At 37.6% G+C, this 21,058-nt stretch overlaps 1 protein-coding gene across 4 annotated transcripts in view; it reads right to left on the bottom strand.

Moving 5' to 3' along the window:
- Nucleotides 1–415: 415 nt before the first annotated feature.
- The window catches only part of LOC106663479, a 219,479-nt gene continuing 198,836 nt past the window's right edge, over nt 416–21,058 (bottom strand). For 3 of the 4 annotated variants that reach the window (XM_024229694.1, XM_024229697.1, XM_024229696.1), the window contains exons 24-31: nt 19,408–19,617; nt 19,038–19,259; nt 10,382–10,635; nt 10,130–10,324; nt 8,816–10,068; nt 8,622–8,739; nt 7,322–7,413; nt 416–1,219 (exon numbers count right to left, since the gene is read on the bottom strand). In XM_024229694.1, the coding sequence (XP_024085462.1) occupies nt 1,036–1,219; nt 7,322–7,413; nt 8,622–8,739; nt 8,816–10,068; nt 10,130–10,324; nt 10,382–10,635; nt 19,038–19,259; nt 19,408–19,617 (2,528 nt within the window). In that variant the 3' untranslated portion in view covers nt 416–1,035. The remainder of the gene's footprint in view (nt 1,220–7,321; nt 7,414–8,621; nt 8,740–8,815; nt 10,069–10,129; nt 10,325–10,381; nt 10,636–19,037; nt 19,260–19,407; nt 19,618–21,058) is intronic. The other variant, XM_024229695.1, reaches the window with a different exon arrangement.

Here is a 21,058-nt window from a genome sequence, read left to right as displayed (position 1 = left end):
AAAACTATTCACACTATTTATTTATAAATACTTGCCTTTATTTGCTTACTTATTATTTAAATTTGTAATTTTTAATAGCAAACAGAATATTCAAGGTTATTTAAAAATTTGCACAATGGATAATCGATCATATCAGATCATCATATTCTGCTTATTCTAACATGCTGTTTTTATTTATTCTCGATTTTTAAAGATCGTTTTGTGAATTTAAAAAAAAAATTAGACCAGCATGACCGGGGAATACTACTTGTAAATAATCAATCTCGGATCACCAAAACCGTCAAATTTTACAATCATATAATAATAACAAAGAAAAATTATCCATTTTTTAAATGATCGTTATGTGTTTTTTTTAAATAAAACAATTTAATATTTTAATACTTAAAAGTGTTATTTTTTGATAGAGAAATATAAATTTAGAACCTTATTAACTATGTTTTGTTTAATTTATGTACATATTGCAATTTATTGCTTTTAATGTTTCCACAGATCCCATCACCTCATGGTGACAAAATCGTCGTTTGATTGTTCCGCATCAAAGTTTATCTTCTAGAAAAGATAAGATAAGGAGAAAAAAAATTTTTTTTTGCTAATTCTTAGTAAAGCTTCAAGTTCATAGCTGGCTTGGGAAAACATTCTAATATCCTGGCTGATCATGTCCGACTGCACAATTTGTATGTTCAACGTTTACATTCTTAAGAAGTACGAAGGCAAAAGGTGAAAATGGACAATAAAAATTGTTTCCATTGGGAATTTTTTTATGTATGCTCCGTTTTCTAGGTTTGACCCAATTTTTTATGTTATTTATTTTATTTTATGTAATTAACATGTGAAACAATGTAAATTTATACTATAATCACGGCGGAAGAAGTTTTAGCGACTATACGGACACTTGTCATTAGTTGGTACAGTAGGCAAATAAAGAGTATCAAGGCATCTAATAGAAAAATCGGCTTTTCTTGCCAAAAGGCCTTTCTTTTTCAATGAAAGCCAAGGATATTTTCCTCAAAAGGTTTCTTTTCCAAAACCGGCCGTTCAGTCGTTGCGACCAGTACTGGCAACCGGCACCTGGGTCCATTCTGGATGGTCGCCGGCAGCTGTGCAATGCTTGATCCAAGCAAGACGTTTTTCAACCGATTCCTGGGGCAAAAGGGGTCTTTCCGGGCTGGACAGCCTTTCCCGGTTCCGTTTCAGGCTCTGCTCCAAACGGCGTAGGAACCTGGCAAAAATGCAAAACAAAACAGTCAATTTTCACATTAATCCCATAATGAAAAACAACCTCACCGTCTTTTCCCCATAGTTTTTCCTACTTTTTATAACCAAAAATAGCAAACCAAGCCACGTATACCATATTGGAACTAATCTATTAAAAACTAAACTCATCCTTAAAGGAGGAAATGTGAAAAGAAAAACATTCATTCTATCATTTTCTATTACTATTTGTTCAAATTAGCACTAATTCAACTTGTATGACTGACGATCTGTAATATAAACAACTAGCAAGCTGTAACCTCTAAAATTTTTACCATTACCTATTTTCATTCCTGTACGAATAAAATCTGAAATATCAAATTATTATTAACAACATAAATCTTCGAAGGACTAGGTACTAGGTTGTAACAAAATTATGTGCTTTTTTTGAAAGTTACATGGATAAAATGTCTTTCATATCAAAAAATGACAATACAATAAACCCTGATTTAGTTCGCCGTATGATTCAAAATACTAGGTACAATGATATGTTTATGTAGGTTAATTATTGGAGCTTGTTTATGCCAATGTAAACAATTTTTTATTAATAGTCATTAAAAAAACAAACGAAAATTTGTAAAAATAAGAACAGGCTGGAGGGAGAGAAACACGTCATTTTCCAGCGAGTCGTCCTAAAAACGACCAGTCGCTCTCAGGTATTCATCATGTCCGTACAAACGTATTTTTGGGTTTCGTCCGCCGAGTGGCTCCCAGACTTCTTCCTATCCGGTACGCACGAACGTATCTTTGGCTTTCGTCCGGCGAGTGGCTCCCAGACTTCTACCGGTAAGCACGAACGTATCTTTGGCTTTCTTCCGGCGAGTGGCTCCCAGACTCCTATCCGGTACGCACGAACGTATCTTTGGCTTTCGTCCGGCGAGTGGCTCCCAGACTTCTACCGGTAAGCACGAACGTATCTTTGGCTTTCTTCCGGCGAGTGGCTCCCAGACACCTATCCGGTACGCACGAACGTATCTTTGGCTTTCGTCCGGCGAGTGGCTCCCAGACTTCTACCGGTAAGCACGAACGTATCTTTGGCTTTCTTCCGGCGAGTGGCTCCCAGACACCTATCCGGTACGCACGAACGTATCTTTGGCTTTCGTCCGGCGAGTGGCTCCCAGACTTCTATCCGGTACGCAGGAACGTATCTTTGGCTTTCGTCCGGCGAGTGGCTCCCAGACTCCTATCCGGTACGCAGGAACGTATCTTTGGCTTTCGTCCGGCGAGTGGCTCCCATACTTCTACCGGTATGCTCAAACGTATCTTCGGATCTTCACTATGCCGTGAGTCGACACAAGACGTACGAACGTCCGAATTCTTTGTCCTAACTTTGCGTAGGTCAAGTTTCTGGCCAGAATGTTGTTTCTTTGTTTATATCATAAACTGCTAATTAATAAAGTTATATTCAGTAACACAAATGATTATTAGATTCCGGTGTTGTTTCGTAGAGTCGAGACGATGGATCAAGGTCGAGACCGTGTGTGTTGTCCCGTTGGTTGGTGGTTGTATGTGAGTGAGTAAACCTTTGGCTGAGGTCCGGGAGCCGTGAGTCGAGGCCGAAGGTACTGGAATGCAGCAATTAGCCGAGAGCAGCAGTTGGCGTTTATAGCATAGTCGGTTGTGTTTAGAAGGCGAGAATTAAGCTAATACTGCGAGTACCCTTGATGTCTTCGACGGTGTGAGAGCTCGTCGGGTTGACGAGTCTGCTGTCGTTATTCATTAACGATGAGTGAAACCTCGTCATTTCGACGAGTCTTCAGATACAAGCGAGTCTGTTTTCAGTGCCTACTTATATTTGGAATGGCTCTACTCTGATTGGCTGCAGAGTGGAGGGCGAGAACATTCCATAAGTGGTAGTGGCATCTAGCGGTAACGTGGTAACTACAAGTGGCCACTACAGTCACATTAAACCCTTTACGCAACAGCGGGCAACTATCCCAGGTAGCGCCAGGACTAGGTAGGTAGATATACAATACTTTATCCCGCCAGCGTCTACAGAACAGAGCTAGGTCTGGTTGTACCCTGTAGATTCTCTTCGTTACACAAACCTTTGCATTTTTAGGTAATTTTTGATTTGACCAAGTGAAAACATGAGTAACAACTTAATGCTTTGTATGTTATATGAACTATAGTTGAAATGCATAAACTTTTGGGACAGAGAGCTAAAATAGCTCAAACATTTGAATATTATAAAATATAATAAATCCCATAAGTAAGGTGAGTTATGCTCAGTTATTTATTCTATCTGAGGTTTAATGCGGTACAAATATTTAGAGATTGTATACTAAGGTGCGAGGTCTGGTATGCATGCTGTTAATTTATATATTGTACAAGGATATAAGGTTTTTAAAATTTCACTTGCGCCTATTTGTGCCATGTAGGTATAGCAGCTAATGTCACAACTTCCAATGAATAATTTTGGTTTCGCAATAGTGACGTATTAAAAAATGAATGATGAACCAAATGCTGGTTCCCAGAATGAGACACGCAAATAACATGAAATGATTGAGATTGGTGAACAACCAGTATAAAACTCTATTATGGTAAATCTCCTGCCTGGACCCTTCTAATAAGGTGTCCTGGACAGTAGTTCCGACAGTACTCTGAAAACTTTCTGGACTACTGTGGGACCGTATTAATTTTAGGCTGACAAGTGAGTTCTAAAAAAAGGCCACAATAGATCTTATTATGCCGAGGTGAAAAATGTTTTGCGGCCACCTCTTTTATCCCTGTCCAAACAAGATGAGCTTCATGCTTAAATATTTTTTCAAATAAAAACCTTATCAGCTGTCTTTAAACAGAGGTCTTTTACGTTCAATGAGCGATTGTTGTGCCAGTAATTAAGTAATTGCAGATTATGACAATAGCTGTTTAGAAGTAAAAAAATTGTCAACATGACCAGCATTGACCTTATTTTATGATTTTCAGTCTTAATTCAAGATCTGAGCTAAAACTAAATATTGGTGGTCTGAGTCTAATCTATATTATAATATCAGTAACCCAACACTGTTATTAAAAGACCTAGATATTCAGATCTTCAACTTCTAGATAAAAACTAATCAAATTATAAAGAAGAAAAAATGCACAGATTTTTGTTTCAGCTTGATAATGAACTACTTTGACAAAGATAATAGCCGAGGAGCAGGCTGATTCTTCGAGTTCAATACTCGTGTTGTCAGTTATTTTCAACAGATCGCTAAAAGTAAATAAGTGAATTCTGCCGAAGAAAGTGAACACTCTAAAAATAAGAGACATATATTAGCACTGTGTGTGCAACAAAAAAACTGGGAAAGGAGGTACATACCATTTAAAACAAGGAGTAAGTACTCATTGGCAGTATTTCTACGATAGTTTGCTATTTAATTAAAAGCTGTGTCACAACTACTGTCGCTGTCTCTAGATAGGATTTCGTCGGGATGAATGTTTTTGGATATGAGAGCAGATGGTTGGAAGGGTTTTATGAAAATTGCAGTAAGGAGAGTAGATTTTATCTCGCACTAAAAGAAAAATTATGTATGCATGGGTTTTCATGCCCAGGCCTCAAACAATACTTGATACGTTTCGCGACAAACGCTCGAGAACAATTTCTGGACGTCTCCTAAACATTCTGATTCCTACACTATCGGGAAAGCTCTGCAGGCAACTTGAAATTGAGGAAAGATGGACATGCGAAGTCCTACCCCACATAATCTTTACTCTTAAATTTGAAGCCATTATTAATAAAATATAATGCTGCAAATTAAAAGACTATTCGGAATTCTCTCCTAATACACCTCAGATGAACTTTTTGTCTGGCATAAACACCCACCTTCCGGATTTTCTCTTGATTTACATGGATGGCTCACTTATGAATGGCAATTTGGCTGAGTGGTTTTTTCGACTAAAAGAATAAACATTGGGAACAACACCCAAAGTATTTTTCTCAGTTTTTTAACAACATTGTACTATCTTGAAGACGTTAAAAATATGCAGAGGACTTCGACTCGACCAAAATATGCATTCTGATTGGCAGTGATCCACCGGGTAAAAAAGATTACGATCTCTGCCGTTAAAAAATAAAATTTTACGATTGCTATTAGATCATAATCAATGTAGTAAAAAAATTAGACCTGATTATGCAAAATAAAGAAGAAATAGTAGTTTGGTGTTGAAATGATTGTTTGAATGAAAGGTCAAGGGCATATGGCACAATGAGACCCATCAATAGACTGGCAAAATCTGCCTCATTGAACGGTACCATGACATACACCTTTCAGTAAGACTTTCAAAATTACATAAAAAGAAAGTTACACAAAGGCGATCTAAGTACAATGTGGTGGATGGGGGAAAGCACTCTTAATTTAATAAAAACCTGGTTTGTTTAGGCCAGGATTAGGTAAAGTAAAGTATTTTACACTACGATATCGCGATTACGAACCAGCCATAGTATATGATAAACCGTACTAATCTCCCCAAAATGTCATTAATGCGAGAGGCAGATAATCTTGACCACATCTTGCTGGGGTGCAAGAAATTTGAGGCCCAGTGGGAAATAATGATGACCTTAATCAAGCTCTTTGATAGAATGTCCATATAACCATGAAACATTTCTGATTTCTGGTGACAGTGCCTATGTTGCACAATTTAAATTTTGTGCGTTTAAAGTTTCGATATGACCCATCATCTTTCTCTCCTACTAACCTATGATAAATAATCATTTGAACTACTATTGTATTCCCTTTATCTCGTGGCAATTTTCAATTTCCTATTTATTTGATCCTTTCCATAAGCATGTAAATGGTTTTAATCCTCACTTTCGAAAAGGTATCTGTTTTCTCTCATAAATGACAACAACAAATTGCGTGTTAGGTAAACCCATCGGTGCCACCCTGTTGGTAGCGAGTCGAGGTTGCCATCTACCGGGGATTTTTTAGACTCTGTAGGCAATTACCATGAAGCGTCAAGGAGGTTCAGGGTACGCATCGAGCACGTTGGATGCGGCAGGGATTGGATTGTATGAATGGACCTCACACTTCTCCTTAAGCCCATTTATGTTTTACTAATCTCTGGCTATTAGGCAATTGCCGTGAAGCATCAAGGAGTTTGGGTACGCATCGAGCACGTTGGATGCGGCCGGGATTGGATTGTATGAATGGAACCACACATCCCCTCCTTAACCCTGTTGTGTTTTACTAATCTCTGGCTGTTAGGCAATTGCCATGAAGCTTCAAGGAAGTTCAGGGTACGCATCGAGCACGTTGGATGCGGCAGGGATTGGAATGTATGAATGGACCTCACACTTTCCCTCCTTAAGCCCATTTATGTTTTATTAAGTTGTTAGAAGGCAACCATATATTCAAGTGAACCAAGTCGTCTATAATGAAACGAATAGCCCTTTTTGGCGTCATAATTTTTTAAATTAGTCGTGTACGGGGATACTTCATTTCCCGTTTGTCGTTGAACAGTTTTAGGTAACGAACCTTGCCCGCTGTTTTGAGGTAGATATTATTAAAATAAACTGGAAGAGGGATCTTTTCCTTGACACAGATAGTTACAATATTATCTATATAATTGGGTGTTTATGCCGATGTTAAATATTTCTAATATGAATATATTTCTAATAAAAATATAGCTGAACCGTCTGCAGAATGAGACGTCAGTGGGGTGGTGTCACCTGGTGGTGTGGACCTGAACTAGATCAAAGATTGCCTGACTTCAACAAAATGCCTTTGAACGAAACTGCCCCCAACTGAAGGTATGAGGAGGTAATGTCTAGATGCGAGGAAATTTTTGAATAATTGAGTGACACAAATTGTTGGCAAAGAATTAAATGTTTAGAATTTAAGATTGAAAGAATTATTGTCTTCTATTTTCTTTTTGTAGAAAGCCAAGAAGAAAATCATATTTAATTTCATAAATCAACACATTAAATTTTTTTGGGTACTTATGCGTCTTATAATTTATCTGGGTTTAGTAATCCATTAATGATTATTTTGATTTATATTTGACTAGTTTTTATTTATGGTTGATTAGTTCATTATATTTGACCTTAGAATATAAGATTAAAAAAATCATTTCTGAGGGATTGTACCTGATCTGGTGACCGATAGCCCTCATCCTCGAAATCTTCTTCAGTCCCCTGCCCCCTTCGGTATTGTCAGGAAGCATTTTTGACGTTACGTCCTGAAAAGAGAGAAGTCTAAATTAGTAAAATACCAACACTATTACATAGTTGTAAGTAGTAGTAAAGTCTGTAAGAAAAATGAGTGCGCAGACCCCATGCAGACCAATCATAAATGGAGACGCATTGCCAGAAATTGTTGAATACAAAAAGGAAAAAAAACATGCGTGAAATGCCAAAGAAAAGTACAATGCATTCCGAAACGTACAGCAACACATTAAGAGTTCTAAGCTCATTTTGAAAACATAAATAACATAGAAAAAGAAAATGAGCCTTATTTAAAAATAATAATTTTAAATAGACGTGACAATGATTAAGAAGGTTAGAATTTAATCTGAAATAATTTTTTAACGATAGGACAGCACTGTAACCATAAAATAATAAAAAATAGTCATAAATTGTGTCAACACCTGTATTCCTCTTTACATTATTACTGAGATGAATTTGGGTTTTTATTACATGAGTCGAATGCTGAGGTCATCTGATGAAGAGTCAACTCATTTACTTGGAACTGGTGGCATGCAAAACACAAACGGAAATAGTCGTACAATTAGTAACATCAAGACTGATAGAAGACGGTTTTACAAAAACATGGAATGAATCGGCAGGAACATATTAAAATACACATACATTTGTAAAAAGGTATACATATTTGAACGTTTGTGCATTGTACAACGGATATACAACATACATAATAACATGGGACAATACGTCTCATTTTAAATGCAATCCAACAAATTTTCTTTAAAAATATTTATATTCATTTTTTCATTAATTTATGACATATATAATACAGAATAAAAGGAAACCTACTAAATTGACTTTTTAAAAAGCTATGCTAGGCTAGAAAATGTGTTTGTTCTAGTTAATATTATTCAGTTTCGTTTCACTACTGCCTTGTTTTCAATTCGTCATAACGAACAAAATATGAAAAAAATTTAAACATTTTAAGATTTATTTTAAAGCGCAAGGTTTGGAATTTGGTTTCAGTTATGTTAACATAACGTTATGTTCAGTTATGTTAACAAGATGTTGGAATGCATGAAAAGAAAAGTGCGTATCTTTACAAAGCCCGCCACTTTAACTGACAAAGGCTATCTACAAATTATTTACAAATCAATATGATTTTTGTTGGTTTTTACAGATATATTCTTTCGAAATGTGATTAATTGACTTTAGCACATTTGAACCAATACTCCATGTTACTTACTTCTGTATCATCGGCTGAGTCTTCTGTTGCTCTTTCTTTGTCTTGTGACCAATGACCATCGGCGCACGAGTTCAGACTGTCTGCTAATTTTTCCCTGCTTAGACAGACAGTCACGTCTCTGGAAAAGATATATATATTTTACAAAAGAATTGTTTGAATGGTGATAGGGTTAAAATTTTAATAAATCATTTTACCGTATGGAGTTCAAACTTTCTGCGGAGGAGGAAGAACTTGAAGTAATTGGATGTGGCAGTCGCGCTCTTCTTTTCGGACTTGGTTTTCCGCTTTTCACGTTTATCTTAAGTGGTTCACCTTTTCCGGGAACTTCAAGGTGCACCTGTGATATCTTTGTCGGGGATTTGGATCTTCTCCGCTCTCTTTTCCGGCCAGAGGAATGCTTGCGAGACTTGAAGGATGGATCCGAACTGATACAGTCGTAAAGACCATCCGAGTCCGTGAACCTGCCGTAGAACATAGGCGAGAACCGCCCCAAGCCGGTCTTATCGCTCAAGGGGCTCTCGCTCCTGGAGCTTACCGGGCTGTAATTCTTCTCGGTATGCGGTTCTCCATCGACCAGGATCGATGGAAGTTGGAGGGTCTTACTGTGCCTTTTCGAATCCAAGCATTCTTCCGCAGATCCAGTGTGCCTAACAGGAGGCGGCGTTATTCTGTACTTATCAAGACCCGCTTCTACACTGGAGCAGTGTTTGACTCTATTTCTCGTCCTGCAGTTTTCTAAAAGTTCGAAGCTAGAACAATGTTTGACAGCTGAAGGACTTGTTAATTTAACCTTATCACAATCGTCCATGAACACTTCGAGTTCTTTCGCACTTTTCAATTCACCGTCTTCAATTTTTTCTTCGAGCTGATCCGTCCCGAATCCTTCATCGTTGGATTCCAATTGGGGATCGTCGGACATTGTTTCGGAGTCGGACCTGCCGCGGTGTTGGTCAGCGTCTTCCGAAGGCGCTCGCAGAAGAGGGGACGGCCGACGCGGAATGTGGTGTTCTTCGTCGGTGGGGCATAAAGGATTGTTGCTCCCGCATCTAGACGGGCCGGGACTGGCCATCGAACTGTAACCAGACGAACTCAAGTTCGACTCCGAAGTCGTCCTGTCGTTCCTGGAGCACATCGAAAATGGGCTGAGATAACACATGCCCGTCGGGCCGGACTTGATGGCTGGAGAGTCGGCGTCCGACTCACCCTCCGTCATACTGCAGGTCACCGTGATAATGGGTGGAGGACACGGAAGGTCAAGCGAGTTCGGCTTGTCGACATCTTTAAGAAGAGGCCTACAGTGTGATTTAGAAGGCTGCGGTGGAGGAGAGCCCGGGAAAATCATACCCGGAGTGACAACTTGTACCGGAGAAGCTTCTTGCACAGTGACAACAGGAACGACTAAAGAATTCGTTTCTTTTAAATCTGTCCTCAAATCCAATTTCATATCCTGTTAAACAAACATAAATAAAGTAAAATGTCGAAGGATATATTAAAAACCAATACTGTACATTTCTGTAAGCCGTTGGGGAAAGGAAGCTCATCGCGTGCCTCGGCATCACCGGCGTGATGGCCGGGCTCGGTGAAGGCGTTGGAAGTTCTCTGATCGGCGAAAGACATTTGTTCGGCACTTCCAAAAGAATGGAAGGAGGCTGGAGAAGATTGTTGCAAGACTTTTGCGCATTTAGAGGGTCAAACACCGTTACCTGAAACAAACCAAAATGAAAAATCCTAATCGCTGTTCGACCTTTCGACGGTTTTACTTGGATAGTGTTCTTTTTGGAGAACATCGGAGAATCGGCGATACCGCTGCTGGAAGAAGTGGGCGTGTTGGCCGAGCTGTCGTCGCTCCCTGCGACTTCGTCCCTGGGGCTGGAACCTGTCGGCGTCGTCGAGGTCGGTGACGATGGTGCGATGCCGTTGTTGACGGAAGTGAAATTGCGAAACATGGCCAAGATGGAATCGGCCGAGGCGGTTTTCCGCCCTGCTTTCTTTCCGCCGACGACATCCATTCCTGCTTCAAGATAAACATTGCCGTTCTCAGAATAATAGGCACAACTAGGATGACGCGTCTTTTTTGTCAATTTTCATTCTATATGTTTTCTTACATGTTCTGTAACTCTACATAATACATCTAGACAAATATTAGGTTGAACGTTTTGGTATCTTTAAATCTACAGTCAGAAATAGCACAAATACAAATCAATTTGATCAGAAAACTAATTGTTCAACACAAAACAGTTTGATTTTAATATAAATTTGAAACATTAATCTTATTTTAAAACATGTACTTTCCCATATTAACCAATGATCTTCTTGATAAGTTAAATTATATTTTGTAAAGTGAAAATATTTCGTATGTCACATATACAAATCAGCAACAACAGTGCCCTCTTATACATTATTACTAATGTTCATACTGCAAAAAAGTCCTTTTTTAAGTAGTGAACGATACTACATTTGATACAAAAACAGGAAAATTTATAGCAGAAATTTTATGAAAAGGTACAGATCGTATGCTTTGACTTCTCTCTATAAAATAAAAAAGTGCAATAAAGTGAACAAAAGGCTACTTAAAAGTCTATAAATACTAGGCTTTTTATTTTGATTAAAACAAAAAAACATGATTCTAATATATATCGGCGACAGGATAGATTTTTGTTTATTCTTGACGTTTTACAAAGTTATGGTTTCGATTTAAAACGTAAGATATTAATAATTTAAAATTATATGTTTATAATGTTTTATGTGATGTTGAAATTTTTTTTAAAGTAATTTATCCAAGACAGTTTTTTACTTAAAAAGGGAGTGTACGGACATGGGATCACCAAACAAAAAAAATGTTTTTGTGATATTACGCCGTAAAACATACTTCGAGAATCTCAGACAGGGTTTAGGAAGTTTTATTCTACGAATGATAATGTTACATTGATAGACTTAGTCAAAGTAAATTTGAGTTAAAAGCGATAAAAAGTATATGGCTTATTTGTAGATTTAAGCGCCGCATTCGAACGCATCCACCGTCATTCTATAAGTGATATGAATTATGGGTTTCCAATAAAATGGTCAATCATATAAAAAAATTTGTACAGTGGAACCTCCGTCTCCGTATGGCATGATAATGGACTAACTGAACCATTTGGCACATTGGAGTAAAACAATGATATATATAAAATTAATTAAGGTTTTTAGTTGAGCTGAAAAAAAGTTAATGGCACGAGAGGGATTCGAACCCACGACCTTCGGCTTGATACGCCGCTGCTCTACCACCTGAGCTCTCGTGACCTCGATCCACTCGGACATCAACTGCCCATCTCAACCCCACTTTATGAGTTTTCCCTCCTTTTGCCATTTTTCAAATGTCGTGTAATCGGTTTGGATTCTCGACGACAATTGAAATGGCGACGGAGAGCTTTAGTGAAGTGTACTTCAGTTAATTCATTAAATTCACTAATTTCGTGGTTAGCTCAGGTGGTAGAGCAGCGGCGTATCAAGCCGAAGGTCGTGGGTTCGAATCCCTCTTGTGCCATTAACTTTTTTTCATCTCAACTAAAAACCTTAATTAATTGTAATGTATAATTGGTCAAGCGGACCACGAAATTAGTGAATTTAATGATATATATAAATATAATATATTGGGTTGTCCGGAAAATAATGCAGGATTTTGGTATTAAACAAAAAAAAAGAAACTAGTTACTTTAAAGCAATGTTCTTTAATCAAAATAATTTCCCATACTCTCAATACATTTCTCCCAACGTGTTGGTAACTTATTAATTCCGTCTGAGTAGAATTCAGAATTTTTAGAATTGATAAAGTCAATAAATGCATTTTCCAGTTCCGTTTGATTTTTGAATATTATGTGTTGTAAGTAGTGGTCCAGGTGTCTAAAAAAATGGTAGTCAGTAGGCGAGAGGTCCGGAGAGTAGGGTGGGTGAGGCAAAGTTTCATAGCCAAGCTCCAATAATTTTTGTGACGTTACACGTGACACATGTGGTCGAGCGTTGTCATGCAACAAAATGGGCCCTTTCCGATTGACCAAAGAGGGCTTCATTACTGCCAATTTCTGATGCATGGTATTAATTTGGTTACAGTATGATTCAGCATTGATGGTTTCGCCAGGATTTAAGAAGCTGTAGTGTATTAAACCAAATGAAGCCCACCATACCGTAACCATTACCTTTTTTTGATGAGTTGGGGGCTTTGGAGCTTCTCCTTTGTCGAGCCACTGTCCAGAACGTCTAGTGTTATCGTAGAGAATCCACTTTTCGTCACATGTAACAATTCTGGCCAGAAATGGGTCATTTTTGTTTCGACAAAGAAGTGATGCACAAACATCAAAGCGCTGATTTTTTGGCGATCGTTTAATGAGTGTGGAACCCAATTTTCGAGTTTTTTCACTTTTCCAATCGCCTTGAGGTGGTCAGCGACGGTCGTTTTACTGACTTTGAGTTGCTCTGCAAGTTCTCGAACAGTTGTTTTGGGGTTTTCTTCCACCACTGATCGCAGAACATCATCATTAAGAGAGGAAGGCCTTCCACGACCTTCTTCATCTTCAAGGCTGAAATCTCCCTCCCGAAATTTTTTAAACCACCTTTGCACAGTGCACTCATTAACACAACCCTCGCCCCAGACTTGGTTAATGTTTCTAGCCGTTTGGGCTCCGCTTCGGCCGAGTTTAAACTCGTAAAAGAAAATCGTACGAAATTCTCGCTTTGACATTATAAGGATGACTGAATTATTTCCAAGTAGCGGAATGCTACAGAGGTAAACAAACAATATCATTTGGAAGAGGATTAATAAGTGTTGACATTCATACAAATGAGTAATCCTGTAAACGTAAACAGAATATTTTATATAGATTTTTTTTAATGAAAACTTAAAATCCTGCATTATTTTCCGGACAACCCAATATATAATGCAAGGTGGACGACCAAGACCCGAGGGGTTAAATGCCTGGGGAGACTCGTACCCCGTCCCTAAAAGGTCCGGGACTTGGTCGGCTCACGTGTCCTGCATAAACCTCTTGGACCTGTTCACAAACCCCAAGGTTTTGGACCATTTAATCTCGGGGAGTGATTTGGTGATGTCCTCTCCTTCAAAGATTTCAAATCTAGACCTAGCATACCTATCAAAGTCTGCGTGGTAGTGCCTTGCCATTTCTTCTTTTATTTCGCAAAAACGGCAAAAGGTATCTGGTAGAATACCCATTACGAAGAGGAGTTTTCTCAGTGTGCAGTGGCCCGTCAGAATACCTATCAGCTTCCTAATTCTCTCCCTTGAGGTAGAGAATAGCCATTCAATGAAACAGCCATGAAACCATGGCTTAAGTCCGAAACGTTTGCTCTTTTTATTTACAATGTGAAAAGGTGATTGGATGATGGAGTTAATATAAGAGCTAATCGGATTAACGTATGCGGATGATTTATTTCTTTGACGTCAGATAAAATCACTCTCCAAACAATGATGGCATACTTGACAAATTATTTCTATACCTGACAACCTAACACGTCCTCAATAGCTATGAGTACGTGGTATACAGGGTGCTATTTTAAGATGGGACCTGCTGAATTTTTCTTAAACCAATGACGCTATAAAAAAAACTGTTTAATGTTTTTTAGCCTAGTTTCAAATTTTTACGCTTTTTGGAGAAACATTGTACAGGGTAGTTCAGGCCGAGTCAACTTCAAAATTTTAAGTGCGACCCCATATCGTGATACAGCATTTTAAAGAATTTTTTACGCTGAAAACAGTGGTGCAATCGGATTTTCACTTGGTCAAAAATGACCAAGTTATGGCAAAACTAAGGTGTTAAGTTGAGATAAAAAAGTCAGTGTCACGAGCGGGATTCGAACCCACGACCTTCGGCTAGATACGCCGATTTCATTTGTCGCCGAGAATCAAATAGATTACACGATATTTGAAAAATGGCAAAAAGGAGGGAAAATTCAAAAGGTGGGATTGAAATGGGAAGTTAGTGTCCGAGTGGATCGAGGTCACGATAGCTCAAGGGGTAGAGCAGCGGCGTATCAAGCCGAAGGTCGTGGGTTCGAATCCCGCTCGTGCCGTTAACTTTTAATCTCAACTGAAAACCTTAAAAAAAGTCTAAAAGAAGAGATTTTTCAGGAGTTGATTAATACACCTCCGGATGCGATAAAATAAAACTAGTTCTATCAATGAAAAACAGTTTATTATCGGTAATAAAAAGTAGGGTGAAACTACACATTACTGAGATAAAATTTAGATAAGTGTCAGTAAATATGCAAATGGAAAATAATATGTTCAGAAACTTTTTTGCTTGAAACGTATAGCTCTGTTTATGTACGTTGTTGTTTAATTTATACGCACTATTGCATGTTATATGGTTTTTTGTTGATTAAAGTTTGTAATGGCATGATATTACGTTGGTAACCAATTTAGTCCATTATTATTTTAATTTAAATGTTTGGTTCTGTTTCACTAAAGGTTTTCTGAGACTTTTTTACTGAGTGTATCTTATAAAAGTTATGTAACTCATTAAAAAAATTCTTTTGGGGCGACGGTGGCCGCAACGGTTTAGGCGTTGACACGGCGCTCAACACTGTAAGTTAAAGGTCCCGGGTTCGAATCCAGCAGCCCGGTATTTAAAACCGACATACAAATAGGCTTTTTTTTTCAAAACCACCGCTACCCCGAGGGTTGATATAACCTCTGCTGTTGCGAACCCTCGTTAAAGAAAGAAAAAAAATCTTGGTTCCAAGCTTATTGGCAAGACAATTCTTACACGTGTCTAATATTTTACGAACCTAGTATCACCTAAAAAACTTTCATTAAAACTGGTGATCTCACGTCTTCCTTCCACTGTCTGTGTACTTGTAGATATTGTTTTTGATACCCACCTTCAAGTATTTCTGTTTTGTGACAATAAGTGTTAAATTTTGTAAATATAAATAGGAATATTTGAAAAAATTGAAAGACAATGAAAAATAAATCGGGTGTTCAGGATGGATTTATTGTCAATTTCAAGTATTGTGTGGTATGATCATCCGTTCTAAATTGATGATTAAAAAAAAATATTTACATCAATACATCAAGAGACACTACGTAAAGCGACATGACATGGTTTTTTTCAATCAAAAAACAAAACAACACAGTTGTTACGTTAACATTTACAACACAAAAAGCAGGACGATTTTGATTTTTTAGGAGGAATCACAACAGGGCTAAAACCATAAGTCCATTTGTGAATTCTCCACTTGCGATGGATCAGCTATAGAAACGGGATGTAACACAGACATGCTAAATGTGTACAACAAAAACATTTGTACATTTTTGAACATTGAACACAACAAAATGCTTTCTATACTACTAACTATTCATGTCTGAACCATTTATAATGAAACAACACAACATATAAAAACACAAACAATGTTCACAATGGGCATATAAATATTGAACAGGCTCATAATAATTCAATCAAAAGCAGGGTTTCTATGAAACAAAAAATTAGTTTTATGATAAATTACAATAATATGTATTATAATATTATTTCACTTGTATATATTACATAAATGTACGCTTTGACTTATATACATTGGATTTCTTTCATAAATATATTATAATTTTTTTTTATTTTTCTATTAAAAATAAAAATTTGTGAAATGCTTGAAAGCACAAGTGCTCCACAGCCTAAAATAAACCCATGCGAACATTTTTTTTAGTGCCATCGACAAAAAAAAAAAAACTTTTTCTTTTTGGTTGTGCACGTGTAGTGGTCAGCCCAGTGAGTTTGATGTGAGTGTGTGATGAAAGGAAGAGGACGATTCGAAAAAAAAACGCTATGCCGGACTTTGCGAGTTATATATTTGGTTACATGTACGTTAAAGCGGACACATTTTTATGTTTCAAACTGACTTTACGTCTTTGAATCCGTAATAGTTATTTGCACCCATTTTTGCAAAACCGTTTGTATCTTGTGAGATCCTCCATCCCAAACTTGTAAAATGGCGAAGTCCAAGTTTAAACTTAATCATTAATTGGCTTTACGTCTGTAAGGACGACAAGTCTTTAAATGCTTATTGTCGTAATTGAACATCCTAGTATTAGTAAGTTAAAGAATTTCATAGGTTTTCCCCCTCAGTAGTATCCCTACTAAACGAGCGTTTATTTTTACAAAGCACATGAATAACCCAGATGAAGATTTTTAAAGCCGTTATATATTCCTCATATTCACTATTTTTCGTGGTCCGCTTGACCAATTAATATCATTCAATTAATTAAGGTTTTTAGTTGAGATAAAAAAGTCAGTGTCACGAGCGGGATTCGAACCCACGACCTTCGGCTTGATACGCCACTACTCTACAACTTGAGCGGATCGATCGGGCACTAACTTCCAATCTCAAGGTGGGGTTGAGATAGGAAGTTAGTGCCCGAGTGGATCGAAGTCACGATAGCTCAAGTGGTAGAGTAGCGACGTATCAAGCCGAAGGTCGTGGGTTCGAATCCCGTTCAAGACACTGACTTTCTTATCTCAACTAAAAACCTTAATTAATTGAATGATATTAATTGGTCACGAAAAATAGTGAATTTAATTTATTAAAATGAAGTACACTTCACGAAAGCTCTCCGTGGCCATTTCATTTGTCGCCGAGAATCAAATAGATTACATGGCATTTGAAAAATGGCAAAAAGGAGGGAAAATTCAAAAGGTGGGGATCAGATAGGAAGTTAGTGTCCGAGTGGATCGAAGTCACGATAGCTCAAGTGGTAGAGTAGCGGCGTATCAAGCCGAAGGTCGTGGGTTCGAGTCCCGCTCGTCACACTGACTTTTTTATCTCAACTAAAATGCCTCATATTTTAACTGTATCTAAAACTTCAGAATTTAATACTTTAATTTTCGTAAAGGTTTTAAGTATGGATTTTGTATGATGAAGGGTATTTAGTACGAGTTTGAATCCAGAAGTTAAGGAATCAAGACGTGGTAAGACTAGTTCGCAGTATAGACATGCACATAAATACTTTCTTTAACTTTCAATTTATTAAGGTTTTTAGTTGAGATAAAAAAGTCAGTGTCATGAACGGGATTCGAACCCACGACCTTCGGCTTGATACGCCGCTACTCCACCACTTGAGCGGATCGATCGGGCACTAACTTCCCATCTCAAGGTGGGGTTGAGATGGGAAGTTAGTGCCCGGAGCGGATCGAAGTCACGATAGCTCAAGTGGTAGAGTAGCGGCGTATCAAGCCGAAGGTCGTGGGTTCGAATCCCGCTCGTGACACTGACTTTTTTATCTCAACTAAAATTCCTCATATTTTAACTGTATCTAAAACTTCAGAATTTAATACTTTAATTTTCGTAAAGGTTTTAAGTATGGATTTTGTATGATGAAGGGTATTTAGTACGAGTTTGAATCCAGAAGTTAAGGAATCAAGACGTGGTAAGACTAGTTCGCAGTATAGACATGCACATAAATACTTTCTTTAACTTTCAATTAGTTAAGGTTTTTAGTTGAGATAAAATATTGGTCAAACGGACCACGAAAACTAGTGAACTTTCTTTAACGATCTGGTTCGTTCTAGTATATATAAATATTCTTTAACGAAGCAATAAGTCCTAGTAAAGTACATGTCTGAGTACTCAGTTTAAAGAAGTGATTCATTCTAGTACAAGTATGAGTGCAGTCTTTGACAGTGGGGTGTTCTAGTACACATTTAAAAACAGAAATTAGCGGAATGAGACACACTAGTATGTATTTTGGCAAGACGTTCTAGTACATATGAATGCCATCTTTGGCGAAGCAAAACGGTTTAGTAAATGTTTAAATATCCCGTTGGAGAAGAGATAAGTCCTACACATGTTTATAAAGACAAGTTGAATAAATGATTTATTCTAGTATATGTTTGCGTGCAGCCTTTGACGAAGCGAAACGATCTACTATCAGTGAATATGATAAACAAATTGAAACATGCTTGTATGTTAACCGCGATTCGTTCCAGAACACGTTTGAATAAAGTTTTTGTTATGGGATTTTCATAGAATCCTTAAAAACTACATTTACTACAGTGACCTGTTGTATTTAATTTAGAATTTTTGGTAATCGCAAATTAGAAAACTGATTTTTTTTTAACAGCCCGATATTTTTGTATTATATAAAACTTTATTGTTATAAATTAAAAAGTTAAAATTATAAAAGAAGAAACCTTTGTTAGACCCTTACCATAATTATTCCCATATTAATTAACTTATGTCCTTTAATAATTAGAGTAGTTTACATTAAAACGTTAATACGCGTCCAATGATATATGTTAAAAAATGGACGGCTGTTTTTCATGCCCGGCATAGCGTTTAGGCCGGTGAACACAGATGGTACTTAGAACGGGCTATCTAACATCCAAAGTACCTTTCTCGTGCATCATAGCAACATGCATCTTGTGGGAGTACCGAGTGAGAGATGAGTCTCGGAACTGCTGCGGGAGTCGCTCCCCTGATTGCTCGACGTCGAATTCGGCGATTTCGCGTCGATTTCTAGTGCAGAAAGGGCCCCGTGCGAGCCACCGGTCACTTCCAATTCCGATCCAGACGACATCTCCGACGAGACTTTGTCAAGCAGCCTCGCAAAAGTCACCTTCTTTTCTAGTTTCAGCGAGTGGTCTAATGATAAACCTGGGAAACGGCGTATTGATACGTTTGTATAACAATAAGAACAATTTGAGTGGACTCCCGTTGAAGGCAGTGCACATTATAGAGTATGATAAGTGTCCGGGTTTTTCTTTTCGGTAAAGTCTTTTCGCAAACAAGCTTGACATCTAACCTGGAGTGAGTTTGACGGAAAAGGACGTTTCTGCGTTTCCGGATGTCGAAGGCTCGACCGTTAGCGTGTTGTTCGAAAGCGGTATCGAGTCAGCATTCGCACCGATGTTTGCCGGAGAGACGAGCGACTGGAGAATCTGTTTTTTCTCAAAAGCTGAAGATTTTTTCGTCGGCGTCGAGTTGTTCCGTTTCTTCCTCGGGGAGGGCGTCGCTGAAACGTTAACAACATCCGTAGAATAATGTTTATGAAAATGGTCAGTCATGCTTCAATAAGAGTAGGAAACATTGTTCTAACTATATCTAAAAAAGCAGAAGCAGAAGGACATCGCATTATAGCATATATGAAAATGTGCCTTTTAAATCTAATAATCCACATCTAAGCTTGGTTCTTGAAAGATATCAGCAAGCAATCATGAATGCAATTGATCTAAAAATTAAACTCTAATTTCAAAACAAAAATGTGCAAGCGACAGCTATAGTAGGAAGGGCAAATTAGCTCAAGAGACAGATCTGTGCGCTTTCCTGGAAAGTCAATCGACTCCGTTGAAAGTGGGTTGGGTGTGACCAAGAGATAGAAACGCAAAAAATGTTCTTTGAAGAGATAGAGTAACAGACAGATAGGCCTTCCTGGATGGTCAGAAGTTCAAGAAAAATATTGTATTTACACGCCAGTTAGACACACAATGCTGAAATCATGCTTTTATATACATTATTTACAAGATATGTGCTATTTACAAACTGCCCCTTGAAAAAAGACGGTTATTATTAGTCAAAAAAATATTACAGAAAGGGTTTATGTCGATCAATTTGATATGCAACTGATAATGTATTAAAGGTGTTTCAAGCTTCATAATATTGCATAATTAACTTCAATTTAACGTCAACCCCAGAAATGTTCAGACGAAAATATCAAGAAAACAGATCCTATCAGTTAAATCGATTCAACCATTACAAACAAAAATACTTAAAAAAACATAAAATAAAAATAAAATATACAGTTTATTGGACAATTTGAACAAAAGAGGAAAGCGTATAAACTCAATAATAACCGCCTTTACAGGAATAGTTATTCAATTATTGTGTTATATACAGGGTGAATTGCTACTCGTGCTACAAACTTCTCCAGTAGATTCTTCACCCTAAAATGAACAAAAAAGTTCATATTGTCCATGGTCCGATTCTCAACCATTTCAGAGTAATTTCGCTTTTTATCGATTTTGAAAGATATCACGTCCTGGCGTCGGAAAATCGTGATATCTTTTAATCTAAACATTTCTCTGAAAATCTAATAGCACCGTTGAAATTCCCGTTAATTTTTCAATAAGAAGATGACGGTGGCAAAATGTTTGGGCTAATTTTTTGTGTTTTATTTCAGCCAGAACTACAAAAAGAGTGGAAAATTGTGTAAATCGGAAAGTGTATAAAGTAATCCAGAGTTTCTAATTTTAGTCTCAGAAGGCAGCAAATTTGAGGAAAACTACCTGATTTAATAACGCTTCCAACGCACTCGTCATTTTCTTATTTAGTGGTTGTGAGACCAAGATGTTGATGACAAAAAGAGAAAAAATGGTGGTTCAAGGATTGCTAATGTTTGAGAGTGACTTGCTACTCGTGCTACAAACTTCACCAGTAGATTCTTGACCCTAAAATGA

This window comes from Cimex lectularius, unplaced genomic scaffold (genome assembly GCF_000648675.2).
Source record: "Cimex lectularius strain Harlan isolate CLEC.00 unplaced genomic scaffold, Clec_2.1 scaffold375, whole genome shotgun sequence".
Taxonomy (NCBI): Eukaryota; Metazoa; Arthropoda; class Insecta; order Hemiptera; family Cimicidae; genus Cimex; species Cimex lectularius.
Note: the sequence above shows the minus strand (reverse complement) of the source record. Positions and strands in the feature narration are given on the sequence as shown.